This window comes from Diachasma alloeum, unplaced genomic scaffold (assembly GCF_001412515.2).
Source record: "Diachasma alloeum isolate Michigan unplaced genomic scaffold, Dall2.0 Dall_scaffold_01042, whole genome shotgun sequence".
In the NCBI taxonomy this organism is placed as follows: domain Eukaryota; kingdom Metazoa; phylum Arthropoda; class Insecta; order Hymenoptera; family Braconidae; genus Diachasma; species Diachasma alloeum.
Genome location: NW_021681154.1, coordinates 23594 through 41753, shown reverse-complemented (window position 1 = coordinate 41753; position 18160 = coordinate 23594). Strand labels below are relative to the sequence as shown.

At 40.1% G+C, this 18160-nt stretch overlaps 1 protein-coding gene across 1 annotated transcript; it reads right to left on the bottom strand.

Moving 5' to 3' along the window:
• Positions 1-11572: 11572 nt before the first annotated feature.
• Positions 11573-12634, bottom strand: LOC107045661. Its single transcript, XM_015267995.1, has one exon. The coding sequence runs from the start codon at positions 12632-12634 to the stop codon at positions 11573-11575; it is 1062 nt and encodes a 353-aa protein (XP_015123481.1).
• Between the last annotated feature and the right edge of the window lie 5526 nt (positions 12635-18160).

Genomic DNA, 18160 nt, shown 5'->3' with positions numbered 1-18160 from the left:
GGTGATGAACCTGAGGATCATTACAACGGTCCTCAATTATGGGCTGATGGACATCGCCTGCCGGGATTCATTGTGGAGCCTGAGGAACCGCAACTTCCAGAGCCTGAGGAACGTCAAAAGGAACATCCAGAGCCTCAGGAGAATGATCACAGGGAGATTTATGAGCAATCTCACGTAAGTAATGATTTTTATCATTGTATGAGAGGGTTGCGGGGGGGGCTGGTGCTTAAACCTATCTTCTGAATACCAATATGTTAGTTTATAATAAAAAAATATTGGGATTTGTAGATCATTTTATTTTTACCCACCTTTCCCTAATTAATTGGTTTTTGTGTGTATCTGGCTTACCATAATTAGTTGATTAATTAATCAGTCGGTTGATTAGGTCAGCGGATTCAATTTTATTAGTAAAAAATTTTCATCAATACATTTTTTAATCTCTCTTTTTTGTTACAGATTGATGGGCTCATTGTCCTCACACCCCAGGTGTTGACAGCTGCAGCCTGGGGTGATACATATGATAGGGCATTTTCCAGGGCTATCATGCTTATGCACGTCAATGATGCGCCTGATGATGTTGTAGTCACATCGGAGCCTTCTGCCACCCTCACAAGGCATAATGATGATTATTGGTTCCTAAGGGATGAGAAAGAAGAAGTTAATGAGTCCACGGAGGAAGAGTCCATTGACGAGCCAATGGACGAATCAATGGACGAGCCAATGGATGAGGGTGATGATGTCTGCGTGAAAAGACGGTTGGAATGATTATTAATTTTTATGTAAGGTAATAAAATACAATAAAAACAATAATAGCAAAAAAAATCAGTGTTCCTTTATTTAAAGTGTTGTCTCCTACTGTATACGTCACGATCGGGGGAGGGGGTAATTTGTCGCTCATGATTTTAGCCTCCAGGAGTTTCTTGTGAGGGTCGCGGGTTGCAGTTTAATTCGCGGTTTAATTAATTAATTAGTTGATTAATTAATTAAGTAATTAGACTAACCAGGCCGTCAATATAGCGTCTTCGAGGACAAAACCGCGAATTAATTAATCGAACCGTGAATTAAACCGCGAATCAGACCGCGAATTAAACCGCGACCCCGCGAATTAATTAACCCTTTCATCACTTCGAGGGAAAATCGCGAATTAATTAATCAAACCGCGTATCAAATAGCGAATTAATTAATCAAACCGCGAATTCAATCGCGAATTAATTAATCAAACCGCGACCCGCGAATCACACCGCGAATTAAACCGCGGCCCCGCGAATTAATTAACCATTTCATCACTTCGAGGGAAAAAATTGCGAATTAATTAATCAATCGCGAATTAAACCGCGAATCAAACCGCAAGCCCGCGAATCAGACGACGAATTAAACCGCGACCCCGCGAATTAATCAACCCTTTCATCCACTCACCCCCTCGCGGCGGCCGTTTGGCCAGGTCTCCGCCAAAAACGTTGCGCCAGAATCGGCATTACTCAACTACTATCGATTTATTGCCAGTGAAAAAAAAACTCATATGATCACATAGATATACCAGGATAGGGGGACGATCAAAACGTCACTAACTGTCACCACTCCCAAAAAGGGGATCAAAAATGATCAAAAATCATATCGCGATTAAGAGATATCCCCTAAGCACTTTTGGAGAATAATTTTTTTTTGAAAAGGCACCGACCTCCGTGTTGATTTCTGGATATTTCCCATAAAAGAGTCACTTTGACAAAGAAAAAAAATGTCGTTGATTTTATTAGGGCATTTCTGAATATTTGAACTAATCGGAGTCATTGGCTCAATCGAATGAATGCAATATTTTTGTCGGGAAAAATATATTGAAAACTGAATAATGTTCTGCTACCTCATTTGAAGCGCAAAATTTTGTTAAAAACACAAATCTAAAGAATTGCCTTTATGTACGAAATAAAATTTCAAAATGAATAAATTTTTTCTGGCGCAAAATGAACCTCAGTTTCTGAACATTTTTTCGAGAAAATCATTTTTCAACAGATGAAATTTAACACATTCTGTTCGTAAGAGCTACAGCTTTGCTAATCTATAAAAGCTAATCTATTAAAGATTAGCGGAGCTAATTTTTTAATTTGTATACTCTCACATTCAATCCAATAGTTCATAGTCTTAACGATGAAAAATCCGAAGTAAGTATGGGAATGGTCAGATTTTCGGCAAAACTGAAAACTTGTATGAAGAAAAGTACTTGGATATTAGCTAGGCCCAGGGATCTGGATGATCCATTTTTGCCCCGCCCATGCCTAGAATCGATGATTGATCATATGGAGAAATCGTATGAATTTTTTCAGATTTTTAGAACAATTACAGTAGACAGCAATGAGTTTTGTAAATTATCTCTATGGAAAAGTGAGTGAAGTTAATATTTGCCATTTGATTAGTAAATTATTCATATTATCATTGATAGGTGTCCAAAACCTGTTCCGAGGGAGGTAAACAATAGTGGAACTCTATCTTTTTTTCTTTCAATCCAATTTGTTATTGAATTAAAAATCCACATTTTGACGTAAAATAGAGGTTTTGAAGGGACTCTGAAGCTTATTTGTCTCCATCCGATCACCTTCTAATTTCGTTTATACAATTGTTCACCTATCTGATTATCATATCCAAAAGCTGGAAGTGGTCTGTGTCATTCTGAGTCGATGAAAAATGCAAAAGAAAATTGTCCAACTTTCGGACAGCGACAAGTGCTCGGATTATCCAGTGTCATTATGGAGGTCATATACCTGAAATGGAGAGGGTCAGCCAGCCGCCCAGACTTTTCCTCGGACGGGACTGACTCTTTTATGGTCTTCAATAAATCGTACTCGGTCTTTCATTTTTTATTTCTAAATTTTGGATTTTTACGTGATTTCAATTCGGAATTCACACAACGAAATCCCACATTCGATAACGAATCCGACAAAACTTGAATGGAAAAAATATCTTCATTTAAAGCGAAGTTTTCCTGTTGTCAATTCTAGTCCATACGCAATACCCTCTTCCTGTGGGCACTAAGCAGGCGGGGAGAACATTGAACGTTTTTCCATGTTAATCGGGCTGAAAAAGCCGAATATGTTGGTATTTTTCACCTAGCCCTGTGCAAACAAAAGTTATTAACAATTCAAAATTTCAATCAAAGTTTTCTCGGAAACTATTGGAGATATGTAAAAAAAGTGCAGTCATAAAATGTTCCTCTATTAAAATTAGATAAATTGAATCTTTTGCATTTTTATCGTATCTCAATGATTTACCGCGATATGTGCATTTAACCCTACTGACCGGTTCGTAGGCACGCGGAGTACGAGGAGGCGATCTTTGAGAAAACTTTGATTGAAATGTTGAATTGTTAATAACTTTTGTTTGCGCAGGGCTAGGTGCAAAATACCAACATATTCGGCTTCTCCAGCCCGAATAACTTAGAAAAACGTTTAATGTTCCCCCTGACTTCCTAGTGCCCACGGGAAGGGGTTATTGCGTATGGACTATCCAGCCTTGTCTCTCTTTCCTCGAGAGTTAAAAAAGAAGCCCCTACAAGTTTCAAAATTGAACTTGAAACTCCCAATTAATTGGAGAGAGAATAGGATTGAGTTGAACCAATTGATGAGGATAGGAAATAGGAAATCAAATAAATTAGGCGAGAGATTCATTGAGTTTCTACTTGAAATTTGTTTATTTTTTGACACTAGAGTAAAATATAATCATATTACAGTGTGATATTAAAAATTGTATATACTAATGGTCCAATTTTCACTTGTTAAGTCAACGGATTTTTCAGATAGTTCTCTAATGAAAACGCCAAATCTTCTTTCGTGCAGCCCGAAGATACTTCTCGGAATTTATTCACAACCTGCATTAAATTTTGTTTACTGTTTTCATCTGTCGTGAACAGATCGTTGTATTCACTGACAAGAGCCACACCTCTTTCTGCAATATCATTTATAACATGGAGAGCTTTGACAATTTTGAGAGCTGTCCCAAAATCGTCTCTTTCTGCCCATGTTACTGGATCACTATCCAGAAAACTATAATCTAGTTTCAAGATTTCAAAAAACCTCACAGTATTTTTTGTAACGAATGCATCTAAATTCAACTCTGAAATGGATGCTGGATCCTTGATTCCTGTTCTCCTTGTCTCCCGACTATCATTGAGAGCAGAACGAGATCTGATGGCCTAGCACATCTTTCTCTTACACTTTGCACTCACGTTCTCATCGGAGAACGCGAAAGCAATCAATTCCTCTGATAAGTACCAAAGGTGGGTTACGAACTTGTCAAATACAGCCCTCCAAACCTTCGATGAAACACGAATAGTGGGAGAACTAGCATTTTGTGCTAATTGCTTCAACAGTTTCAAATCGTTGTTTGGAGCTGGGACTCCATTTGAGGCGGTGAACCAAGCCTTTTGGTACGCAAGGACAATAAAAATGCATGTATCGATCAGACCTGATTTCTCCTGCGACGTCAAGCAGAATTGATCTCTAAACAGGAAGATCTTCAGCGAGTAGATTGCTTTGGACATCCATCTAGCATGATGAATGGGGCCCAAAGCGCGGAAACGGTTACCTCCTACCAAATTTCCACCCAGGAATATCACCACCAGCTCTAGAAACTCCCTGTAGTCTCTTCTAATAGTTTTATTCTATACAGAAAACAGAAAAAAAGACGGTGTTTAATGGATTGCGAAATTTCAACTTCAGAACATTGATAACGAGAAGAAATATGGATACTTCAATTCCATATAAATGATATATTGTAACTAACCTCCAGTTGTTCTTCAGCAAAAGCAAGAATATCTCCCATTTTATTTAATAAAGCCTCCTTTACTGCGACATCATCGACTCCGGGGGAAAATTCTTCTCTCTTTATGGTGTCCCACTGTCCTTGGAATCTCTTGAAAATGAGAACGTCAGGCCCAGAAGTACAACCCATAGCTGATTCGAAAGCTGCCTTCAAGAGGAGTTCGAAAACATGATGACGGCACGCTGAATACAGAAGATCCCTCTCAAGTAATTCTTCAAGCCAGATGCATGCACCATTGAAGTTGCCCGTGTTACTCGCCATCGTGTCAAAGACCATAGCACATACATCGTCGAGCATATTCCATTCCTTCAAGCATTGGTACGCTGCTTTCGCTTGCGCTTCCCCAGTTCCTCGTTCAATCCTGGGTACACCAAGTAATTGGTGCCACTCATAGCCTGATCCCAGGATTGGAAGACGATCAATTTTTTTAAACTTATTTTCCGGCGCTGACATTTATTTTGAGTCCCAGTGAAAACATCGGATACGGGACAATCCCGTTTTCGCATTGTCTCGGATTGTATTACTGAGCGACTCGCGCTGCATTCGCCGATTTCGCCGGATAGTTTCACGGCTCAAGTGGACATCTTCCAGAGTTACACCGGCTCTGACTAAAATGGCTGCTAACACTCGTGCAGTNAAATGGCTGCTAACACTCGTGCAGCCATACGATCGCTAACTTTGGCTCTATCCAAAATGGCTGTGATGTCACCTGTTATAATCTTGAGTCTGGGCTTCTTCGACAACAATTCCACTTCATAGTCACTATCCGATCCTTCACTATCGTCAGTACTCACTGTCATGTGCCTCAGGATTTCTTCAATTTCTTCGTCTTCGTTGAACACATAATTTTTGGGATCCATCGCAATTTCCACCGGCAGAGCTATAAAATCAAATAAATGCATGAGAATTAGATTGAGATCCGTGAAGAGAATTCAATAGCCATGTAGTGGAATAGTTCAAGTTGACTCAGTTCCTGCACAATATTTTGGAATCCAAGGGAGATAGCGAAATTTTGCAAAAGATATTTTTTCTAAGGACGAATGAAATCTACAGAAGAGATTCTTATAAAGATTTCGCTATCTCCGATATATTCCGCGATATTCATTGAGAACTCAACTGAAAGCTAAGTCGACTTAAATCGTTTCACACCGCTTCCCTACTAATTCCCATATCTCAGAAATAATTAGGTTGATGGGAATTTATCAATAGAAATTTTTTGTGGGAAATTTCGGTGGCCATAAAAAAAGTCCTCTGATAAATTCTTCTGACCCTACTCGTTCCTGCAATGTTTACGGAAGAATGTCAATTCAATTTTTTATTCTCTCATCTTCCTCTTGATTGATTATTTTGATAATAGCTCAGGAAGAGGTAGATTCTGAAGAATTCTTGGCAGAGATTTTTTTTAGAAAATTTCGTTGGCTACGAAAAAGTTTTTCTGATAAATTCTTTAAACCCCGTTCGTTCCTGAGATATCCTCGACATAATATACATGTAATTTTTTTCATTCCTACTCGAATTGACGAAAAACATTGATATGATAAAAAACTTGATTATTCATCTCTAAAGCCAATAAAGTACGTTGAATGAATCGAGTCAGAATGAATGATTATTTTATCAACGTACCTTGTTGTAATGACTCGGTTTCTTCCTCGTCCTCTGCTTCCTGTGTATCACTAACAGTCCACGTCTCTGTGTCAATAATTATGTCTAAACAACCACTTCGGCCCTTCTCTCGTTGGAGATTCAATAGAGTCATTGCTGTTTTGGTGTACTATGTCTCATATGATAGAAGTAACATTTCAGAACCTGCCTGATTGTAGGCAATCGGTTATCACAAATCCCTGGTCTCGCGTAACCGACCAATGGAACCTCTCTATGTTGTCGCGTCTCCGGCATATTTCGATGTGTTGGGTTTTATGGATCTTCACCGTGAAGTATACGTTAAACTGGCAGTGACTCTGATGTTGACGCTTCAGAAGTTCTCCCTTGACTGACCTCCAATGCATAGGGCATACGAGAAATTCATTTGAGGCTATTTCACTAGAAGAACAAAGTAGTCGAGGGCTCCACCCCCAAAACTGAGGTGGAGAACGGGCGACGTTATAGGCTTCCCTTATTATAAATTACCTAGAGATGAGTCACGAAGGTTTTGCAGATCTTCAGGTCATATTTTCTCGTACACCATTTGAATGATTGACTCCCAGGGCTCGTCAATTCTAAGAAAAATTCAAGTCGGCTTAGATCAGCTCTCAGCTGAATTTTCGAGGAATACCTCGTAAAATATTAGAGATTGCAAAATTTCCATAGGTACCTCTTCTGTAGATTTCGCTCCACTCTACAAGAAATGTTCCTACAAAAATTTTCCTATCTCCATATATTCCGAGATATTGTGCAAAAACTAAGGAGAAACTGAAATCGACTTGAATCGTTTTGACGCTTTGCCACTGAATTTTTTTCTCACGTGAAATCATTCTTTCGAAGTCTTTCAAATTGAGATTCTTTCAAGATGAACAATTGAGTCGTATCGACAGAAAAATGTCAAGCGACAATTTATGCAGCTACAGAAAATATTCCAATATTTTCCTATCCGAAAAATTTGCTTCAGAAATTTCATCTTTAAATTGAGTGATTACCTCCGTGGAGAACAATATTTTATGAATTTGCAGCCGCAAACAATGCAGTTATTCTCATTAAAAATAAATAAATATAAGCAATTTCTCATGAAAATTTTGAGAATATTTTCCAATGCCTCCGTAAATGGAGCGGGACACGCAGACCTCTTAGATACTATACCTGGAAAATGGGTACTGCGCCGAGCGGACACCTTTACTACCTGGCGGGAGACTGCCATAAAGCCATTTGACTTTTCACCAGACATATTAGTTGCAAACTGCCAGTAGGTCACAAATTTTTGTGAATTTTCAGATTCTCATTGCTGCCTGACAGAATGACTTTGAAAATCGGGGAAAATTCGTACGACCTCTGCATACGATCGACCGTCGATTTTAGGCATGGGCGAGATAAAAAAGGATCATTCCGATTTTCTGGGCCTAGCTATATGGATATCCTTAACGGAACCATATAAGAAGCTTTAAAAAAATGAAAATTATGAAGCTACAAAACCGTACCAAGAGTAGGTGAAATCACCCATTTAGAAAAATGTGAAAATTTTTTTGTCCTTCAAAATTGGAACATCGTTAAAAAAAATCTCTTGACATTTTCTCCTGAATCCTGGATTATATATGGACAAAAAGTATACCCGGAGTATTTTCTATACCATAAATCAAGTATACGCATAAACCTCAACCGACAATAAAATACAAATTATTTAGGTATATTATTCTTTATTTAAGTATTTATATACTTCATTCAAGGATATTTTATGCTCAATTGAGGGATGGGTATTTCAATTCGAAGATGATTCTTTAGTATCAGGCTGGGTTGAAGGAAGCCCTCGCAAGTGTAATACAAGGCTCAGGCACCCTCATTTCTTCATCTTTACATTAAGGCCCTTAGTTTTTGACTGTGATATTCCGATATTCATTTTTTCATTTCCACTTTTTGACCCTTATATTCTCACACTTACAAGGACCCCTAGGTAGGTATCCGCCTCTGATTTTGATGAAACTTATATATGTTATAGCGGAGGCAGAACTAAGGGACACGTATTTTTTCTTATCGGTTAATACGTGCATTTTTGGGGCAAAACTGTCGTCTGAAGTAGGCCACTTCTCAGGTTATTTTGTCGTTTGCGTATATAAAGAGAATACTCAGAAAAATATTTTGCCATGTAAAAGGAAACTTATGATAAATGATGAATATGTGAATTAAAATCATCCCCAGGGGTTGAAATTTAGGGGTGAACTACTCCCGCGAAAAATTATTTTTACATTAAAAAAAAACTATTGCTCAGAATTTTATCGAACCAATTCCATTCGAAAGAGCATTCAAAAAGACAGAATACCTTTTCTTGCATTTTTTTCTACAAATTGCAATTTAATAGCGAAAAAATCAACTTTCAGTAACTGTGCTATCTTTCAATTTTCCGCGGTGTAAATCGAAGCTTGTGTGGGATAAAAGGATTAAGTCAAATTCGTACCCGGTGTGGTGAATGTGGGGGGTAAGTAACCTCCTGACAACTCAGTCTTCGATAAAACAAAAAAACATGGTTTAAAATTTTATGAAATCATTCCTATTTGCAACGTAAGGAAAAAATACGAAGTACCTTTTTTTTATTTTCTTCAATCGAAATTCGAACCCATCCAGTAGATGACTAATAATTTGCAAATCGTCAAATCTGCTGTCTATTTACTTTTCATGTAGCTCCTCTCAACGAATCGCCATGACAGCCTTCCCAACATCACAAGCATTTGATGACAACTCGATATGGACATATGACAATAATTATAGTAATTACTCAAGAGTGGGATTCCAAGTAAACATGTCTAATAATGGTAGAGTTCATAGCATTTAGTTTTTGCATATATTATGATTTTAGTATAATTGTCCGAATCATCAATATTCTAGACAGGTAATATTAGAGATCGTAATTTATACAGAAATGGTATTCACAAAAAAAATACGACAAACAAAGAGATTTTTTGTACCATGAGCACCGAACTATAGCGAAATTGGGACAGCCCTCAATGTCACAGTGGGGATGAGAAGATTGCCTGAAGGCAAAATGGACGCGATTCTCAAGCTCTTCCGGTTTTCTAACAATATAACCACCTTTAAACCAAGCATGATGAAATAAATTTTGATATCTTGGTGAAGATAACTGATTATGGACCAAAGATTGGAACTTTATTATATTATTCCTTAAATGTAAATTAATATCACGACCAAGGAGGACAACGGTATCCGAAAAATGACGGACATAATTTTTCCATATTCTAAAACCGAACACATCGAGGGGTTGAATCTTTTCAGTGGTACCCTTCGGTATCAACATAGATAATAACTCTTTATTTGGAGGTGTTGCTTCTCGTACCGCTTCAGCGCAGTGACCACTCCACGAATCTATCAGCAGTAGACTTTTAGGTCCAACGTTAAGGAAAAATACTTCCTTCGACCATGTTTTGAAATGCTCTAAAAATTGAGAACATTTTAATGGTCGTGATTAATGTGTAGAGAATATCAGGTGCTCTTGTGTCTTGCATTATCGCACCTGAAGTGAGTTTCCCCGATTTTGAGGCAGTAACAAAAACATTGGATGGCCTGAAAAGATTCTGCTCCACGATAGGGCCAAAAGTTCCAGAAGGTTCTTTCAAAACCAGGAAGAGAGGTGACAGTAATTTACCATCATCAGAAATTGTGGGTTGTATTGTATAACTGTTTGTCGTCGAGGTTACTAATTGTACTATACATGCCACTTGTTTTGCGCCTTCTTCAGCTAAAGTACGTCCTGAATGAATTTCCAATTGAAAACCACTCTGATCTGAATTATCGATGTTTTCCGGTCCATACGTGGAAAAATAAGGCTGAACTTTTTGAAGAAATTCGTCTGATTGTTTTTGTAGCGTTTCTCGATTTTTTAATATTTTGCGCGTGACGAATTTGTTAATTTTCCGAGATGTGATACGATATGCTTTCTTGAAATTATGTAACCACCATGGGGAAGCCGTGAAAGGAATGTCTTCAAATGCTATATCTTTCCGAGCTTGTAGAGCCCACCTGCGTAGGTCGGTGTCGTGAACAATCAATCCCGCATCAATTGCGTTTTTTATATTATTCAATGTATACTCCAAAATACGCTTCAACTTCTCCATATATGTCCCTCCTTTGTTGATTTGGTGTGCCCAACGACGTAACTGTCGACTGGCTTTCACCTTTTTGAATCGAATCGAAACAGTTTTCACGGAAAAATTTTGTTTCGTCTTTGCACTTCTCCAGAATTCTACTGCTCTCCACTTATAGTTAAAATCTACAGGTTCCTCATCTTCCAAACAACTTTCAGATGATTTTTTATTATGTGGTTGAAATTCTTCATCTTCAACCGCTATCATTTCTATATCTTTATAAGGCTCTTGAAAATCCAGGGATGTTTCTTCAATCATTTCCACACTATTGTAGTCCTCCATGGATAGAAGTTAAATCGTTTGTAAAGTATCCACTAATTCGCGTTCCGCATTGTTCACTGGTGTTTTAGCAAGATTAAAAACTTCGAATGTTGCAATGAGAGGTCTGATGAAGTTGATTGGATTAATTTTCATCATGAACCGATCACGAAACACAACACTCACTGATAGACAGTTTTTCTCGACAGATTTTGGTAGACTGATCGTGAATTGCATGAAAGATGGAAGCCAAAAATACATACTTATCCCCATGATTTTATTTTTAAACAACAGGAGTCATTCGAATGGATATTTTTATTCTATCGCATACGATCCCGTTGCGGTTCTGCATATAAACATATAAACATCGATGTAGTCCCTCAATTGTATGTTATTTTTAATTTCTTATACTCTACGCAATTTTCGACTTTTCCATGACCACTGCCCAAATTTAGCCATTCCCAGTACTACCCCCTCGCACTGCCTCATCAGATCGTTTAAGAACACGTATTTCATTCTCGAAAATGCCGACGATGGATTTTTCTTTTGCCTCCATATTCAGATTCCAGAAACAAAAAAATTAACGAAGAAGGCACTCCGTATTTTCGTCACCCTGTTGCGAATAGTGAGTTTATGAAATTTTGGATTATATATTTTTTCAATTTGAAAAATGATTTTCTAGGAGAGTAGTGGGCCCCCCACATTCAAAGCATTGGGTAGATGCCATCTGGTCCTTTGTTGTATTTCCTCTGGAGACACCTACGTTCTTCCATCGCTTGTCTCTTATGTGAGTTTCCGTGAGAGTTTTTAACCCTGTTCCATGCCTTCTTCAGTCGCTCCCTCAGGTGTGCTAGCGTGTCGTTCCACCAGCTCACCTTTTTGGTTCCATTTTGAATGCGTATGTTATAGTTGTTTTCAAAGGAACATCTGATCGCCTCGCCGAAACATTCGGCTGCGTATTCCAGTCGTTCCTTGTTTTCAAATCGGCAGGTCACATCCTGGATCCTCAGTGAAAGCTCCGCTTTGTATCCCACCCAATTTGTGTTCCTTGGATTTCTCCTTTGGATGGGGTCCACTTTGTCAGTAAGACTCAGGCGTATCTGACTATGATCTGAGCCCGAGGCTTCCCTGGAGACCCTCCAGTCCCTTACCAAGTCCGCCATGCCTGTTGTGCACATGGTTATGTCCAACAGTTCCTGTCTTCTGCAGTCCATAAAGGCCGGTTCATTTCCCCTGTTCAGAAGTAGAAGACCGTTCCCCATCATGAAGTCGTGTAGAGCTTCTCCCCACGCATTGGTGTTTGAGCTTCCCCACCCCAAATGGTGGGAGTTAGCGTCACATCCAAGCAGGAGTTCCAGCCCACCGTCCCTCACTCGATTTATAAGACCCTGCACCTCTGGCGTTGGGGGGAGTTCTATGAAGTCATAGGATAGGTAGGCTGACCCTATCATAAACTCCAAGACCCGGTTTTCCCGTATCAGGGCTTTTACTTTGGCTACTGCCAAGTTCTCTTTACTGAGTCGAGGTAGGAAGGTGGCGTCGATCCCTTTGATGAGGATACAAGCCCTTATCCTGTTCTCCCTAGGGTTCACGTAGAGTAACTTTCCACAGCCCCCTAGGCCTCTTATGGTCCCATCAACTAACCAAAGTTCTTGGCTGAGAGCTATGGCTGTCTGCATCTTAGCAAGCGTCCTGCAGAGAATAGCTGAAGCGCTTTTGCTATGATGCAAGTTAATCTGGACGGTTTCGATCGACCTATGAGCCATCGTTCAACTCACGTGTCGTCTTCTGTTGCCCCTGTGCCCCCACTGCGGTTCTTCTCGAGCATCTTGACCGATGCTCTTTGAGTCCCGCAGTGGGGTCTGAAGTTGCAGGCTTTTAGGGCCCGCAGTGTTTTTTCACCAACGAGGGTAGCGAAGTGGGCGCTCGAAGCTCACATACTCTCGCTGCCCTTGATCACTCGCCAGTCATCCGGTGATAAACCTGGGTTTTGCCTGCGCATGAGTTTAATTGCCCTTGATCACTCGCCAGTCATCCCGTGATAAACCAGGGTTTTGCCTGCGCATGAGTTTAATTGCCTCCTCGACAGTCACTTCCTCATCCTCCACGTGCACCACGACCCTGTGGCGCTTTGATAGCTCGTCAGGGCTCAGCACCCGGAAGGACTTTTCCCCAATTTTGTTATTGGGGAACAGGCTTTTAAGCCACGTCCCTGTCTCCTCGTCGGAACAGCCAATGATGGCCGGTCCGTCTCTTTCCCAGACGCCCTCAAAGATCGGTACATTCGTCCCCTCTGCTGCGGAGAGGATCTGGGATCTCAGTAGTCCCTTCAGGCCCTTGATCTCCTCTTGGGTGATTTTCCGGTCCGGGTAGCCCTCGGGAACCAACGCCAGTTTCACCATCTTAGATGCCGCCTGTGCGTAGATACCACCAGTCTTGGCCCGTTTCTCTGGTCGATTTATTTAAGGGCTAGGGGTGTTATGCTCGGGTGTTGGGCGGTTCACACCCTGCGCCGTTGCGTCACTCCCCCCAGCAGGTTTCCCCTCGGCTCATTCAGCTCCGAGGGTCCCCCGTTCCCTCTCGAAGCGGCGCCTCGCGACTCCGCTGAACTTCGATCTGGTCCTATTCGTCCCATAACCGTCTTTGTCAACTTCCTGGTTCGTCAACGCCCAGGAAGTTGATTATTGTTTTTTTCTATTTGTTTATCAGTGTCCATTTTTGGTCCCACGAGTACCACGGTAAAGCGGTCTCACCCAGTCATAGCCGTAAATGCGGGGGCTTTGCTGATACACTCACAAGTCGCCCGATATCCGAGGGCACCGTTAGCGATGCAGCACCCCCTGCGCCACGCAACCTCCGGCATGGTAGCTAACACTTTGGCTTGAAAAGTTTGTCCGCGACGGGTCTTCAGGCTCACCGCCTGGTTTCCCGGTTGGCTTGCCCTATTACCACCATTAGCCAGTCTTTTTTACTAGCCCCCTTTCAGGCCTCGGGTGTCTCTCCCGATTCCTGTCGTGAGCCAGATAGTCCGTCTGGCTGTCCTCCTATCGGCTGCGGAGACGCGCTCGGTCGGTAACTCAACCCTGTTCTCTGCACCCCGCCACGGGGTTTAGAAAATCCGAGTCCAACTTAGATAAATTGAAGAAAAATGAGAAGCCCCCCTCCACTTTTTCATTAAAAATTCGCTATCTCCTTTAGTCTGTTAAATATTTTTGAAAAACTCATCGACTAAATTTATTTGGTTCTGAATTCTCAATACACCCCCCCTCCCTGTAGCGCCTCGCTACATTCTAAAACGCGAACACTGGCTAACGACGAGCCCAGTCATTTGCCGTCTCACTCGAATCTTCAGTGCCACGCGTATTCTTTCATGATTCGTCAAAATCGTAAGGATATTCGGCAGCCTCGCTGACACCTTTCCGTGCGAATATAATTGAGTCTAACAGCACAGCTCGTATCGCTCACTTGATCGGATCACATTATTTTCTCTTCACCTTTGTATTAATTTGACGCGGATAATAAATCTGTAATTACCAGTTTAATTGCATTTGTTAGTGGATTGTTACCTTCCCAAATGACAGCCTTAATCCCTACACCCCCTCTCGCCACCTCCAAAATTTTCGTAAAAATTCGCTATCTCCCATAATTTTGAAGATATTTTTGAAAAACCCCAGCGATAACCCATCCTTTCATAAAACACCACTTGCACAACCCCCCTCTTTATAAGCTGCCCCCCCCCGAATATCGCTAACCTCCTTTTTGCAAAATTTCCCCTAAAAAATTTAAAAAAGTTTCTAGATTTTAGAAGATATTTTTTCTAAAATTAAGTATATTTTGGTTTAAAATTAATCCCAATTTTGATTATTGATTTTAAATGATTTTTTTCAAAAAATTAGAAAAAGGTTTCTAGATTTTAGAAAATTGAAGGTTAGACACCACCGTTTCTCAAACCGAAAAATCGGTCTGAATCAGACCGAAAAATCGACTTGAATCAGACCGAAAAATCGACCTGAATCAGACTAAAAAATCGACTTGAATCAAACCGAAAAATCGACTAGAATCAAGTCGCTATCTACTACCTGAAACAGGCAGAATTTTGGCGTGATTCAAGCCGATTTTTCGGTGTTATTCAAGCCGATTTTTCGGTGCGATTTAAACCGCTTTTTCGGCTTGATTCAAAACGATGTCGGCTGGACCCATTTCTACTTGAAATAAACCACTTTTCGATTTATATCAGACCCGCAATTCGGATTGGCCTAGTCCGAGTCAATCAATCTGAATCACCCAAAAATCGGTTAGAATCAAACCGACGTCGACTTGAATCAGTACTTTTTTTTGGGTGATATCCTTCAAAAATTCAACTGGGAGATAAGTCGACTTGAACCGTTTTACCACTTCGCTACTGATTTATTTTTGCCAAATATTCATTTACTTGAAAGAAGTATTTATTTGTTCAAAATCATATTATTAGGTGTACAAATTAATAAGGTGCTTTTTTTTTCATGAAAATCAGAGTTTATTATAAAAAAACAAAAAGATATTTAACGGTCGAAATATTCCCCATTATTTTCGATGACTGTACTCCACCTCACTGACAACTAACAAATTCCATTGCGAAAGAAACTTGGCAGTTTTGACTCAATAAATTCATCGATGCTTTTTCGGATCTCGTCGATTGTTTTGAAGTGCTCATCAGCTAGGTGGTGTTGAAGAGACCGAAATAGGTGAGAATCTCCCATCTTAATTCATAGATAATATTCTTAGTCGCTTTGGCGACATGCGGTCGAGCGTTGTCATGTTGGAGAATCACTTGTCTACTTCCGCTGCCAGTATGTGGCCTCTTTTGCTCCAATGCTTCATTCAAATGAATAAGCTGTTGTTGATAAACCTTCGCAGTAACAGTTTGGCCAGGTTTCAGTAGCTCATAATATATCACATCCTTCATATCCCACCAGATACTCAGCATCACTTTTCTCGCATAGACATTGGGTTTCGGAGTCGAGGTCGATGGTTCGCTGGGATTCACCCACGATTTTTTGCGTTTAAGGTTGTCGTATAAGACCCACTTTTCATTACCCGTAATGATTTTGTACAAGAAATCTTTTCATTTAAATCGAGTGAACAGAGATAGCGCCGTCTCCAGTCGTCGCTCCTTATTTTCGGGGCTCAGATCATGAGGAAACCATCTACCCTCCTTTTGAATTTTGCCAAGTTGATGTAGGCGATGAGAAATGCTGAGAAATTGTTGAGTCACTCCAAGTTGTAGTGCAAGCTCTGTTTGGTTTTGAGCAGAATTTTCAACAAAATTTGTTCGAGTTCTTCATCGCCGAATTTTTGCGGTTGACCCGACCGTTCTCGATCCGAAAGATCGAAATCTCCGTCTCTAAACCTCTGGTACCACTTTTCATACGTTTCATGTGTTACTGCGTTTTCTCCAAGAGCACTAGAAATCAGTTGAGTAGCCTCGGTAGCATTTTTCTTTAATTGAAACGCAAACAGAATGCAGTGCCTCAAATGTTACTTATCGACAGACATCGTGTTTACTACTATTTTTCAAGGTTATGTAAGAAGTATTTACTGCTTCGGTAACTGAATACTAACAATATATAAAATATTGAAATATTCAGTTTTTGAACGCAATTATAAACCACGAAATATAGGGGCACCTTATTAATTTGTACACCTAATATTTCTCTAATTGAGTCATTTTCAGGGAAGCCTGTTTAGGTTTCAATTATGGCAATCGTGTTGCTGTAAAGGACGACTATGTTGCACTCGATCTTGGATGAACTCCTTCAATGATTATTCATTTTTCCTAAATTTCTCATTTTATTTTTTGTAGGAAGAATATCAACTAATTTTTTAATGTTGATAATTATTGAGACACTTCACTTAAGGTCATAACTGACGTAATCATCTCCTAGAAAATATAATTGTCATAATTGACACCTAATGAGAATTGCCCGGTAATGACTTGACTGGAGAAATACGGAATTGAAAAAATAAATATTTCTCTCAAGTAAATGGATATTTGGCGAAAGTATTTTTTCTTCTCAGTGCACTGATTGCGAGGGAAAAAAATTAGAGTCGGATCGTTCGTTCCAGAGCAACCGTTGGTAAAATATTTACACACATACGCACATGCAACCAACCATCTAAAAACTTTATAGAAAATTTCTAGAGGTCATGAAACGTGTATTAAAATAACTAACTAACCGATATAAACCTGGAAGTTAATAATCCAAACTAGCTTTTATCAATCACTTTTAATACAATCACCGTTCGCGGATGTGATGGGACATTGCTTCCCCCTTCTCGTGAAGAATGCTTGAACGCACTGATACAGTGGAACCTCCATAACTGCACGCCTCCCGGGGCTTGCGTTCTCGGAATTTGCACTTATGAAAGGACCCTTCTTCGCCAGCGAAAGAGCGAGAGCCCTGAGTTAGAAAGAGATACGTGTAGAGGCAATGGTGGGGGCAAGAGTTACTAGGCCGACTGCGCGCGACGTAGCAAAATTTCATGGATAACCACACACGACGAAGTACCGGGTGAACAGAATACTATTGCGAACATTCCTCGCGCATTGTAGATAGAGAGCGGAAGAAGTTAGAGAGAGAACGGACATAAAGGGGAATTGTAATGTTTGAGGAACACTTCCCCTTGGAGTCTGCCCTGACAAGGAACACTACGCAGGTGTTCCCCTCCGATTTCGATGAAACTTAAATATGTTATAGGGGACCCAAAACTAAGGGACACGTATTTTTTTTANGATTTCGATGAAAATTAAATATGTTATAGGCGACCCAAAACTAAGGGACACGTATTTTTTTTTAGCTGCCCATATTGGGTTTTACGGGGTGAAAGTGCTCTCTAAAGTTGACCACCTCTCACGGTCATTTTTCGATTGCATACATAAGGAAGCTTTTTGAACAACTCTTTCGTGGTGTGTCATGAAGGTCACAAGGAATGATGAAAATGCGAATTAGAACCGTCTCGGGGGGGGGGGGTAAAATATGGAGGGTAAACTCCCCTTGTGAAAATTCATTTTTCTCATAAAAAAAAAACTTTTGATGGAAATCCCATGGGATAAATTCCATTTGAAAAAGTAGAAAAAAATACAGAATACCTGTTTTGTTTTTTTTTAATCGAAATTTAAAACTTAAAAAATGGATTTTTCGTGAATTGCGAAATTTCAAACTGTTTCCTGTACAAAACGAAGCTTACGGCTAATGATGAGGGAAACCATTGGGACAGGATCCAGGAGTGATGTCGGGGAGGTTAACTACCCT

Bases quoted from the DNA above. Each gene is read 5' to 3' on its own strand.
- LOC107045661 (XM_015267995.1), bottom strand. From the start codon at position 12,634: ATGGCTCATAGGTCGATCGAAACCGTCCAGATTAACTTGCATCATAGC.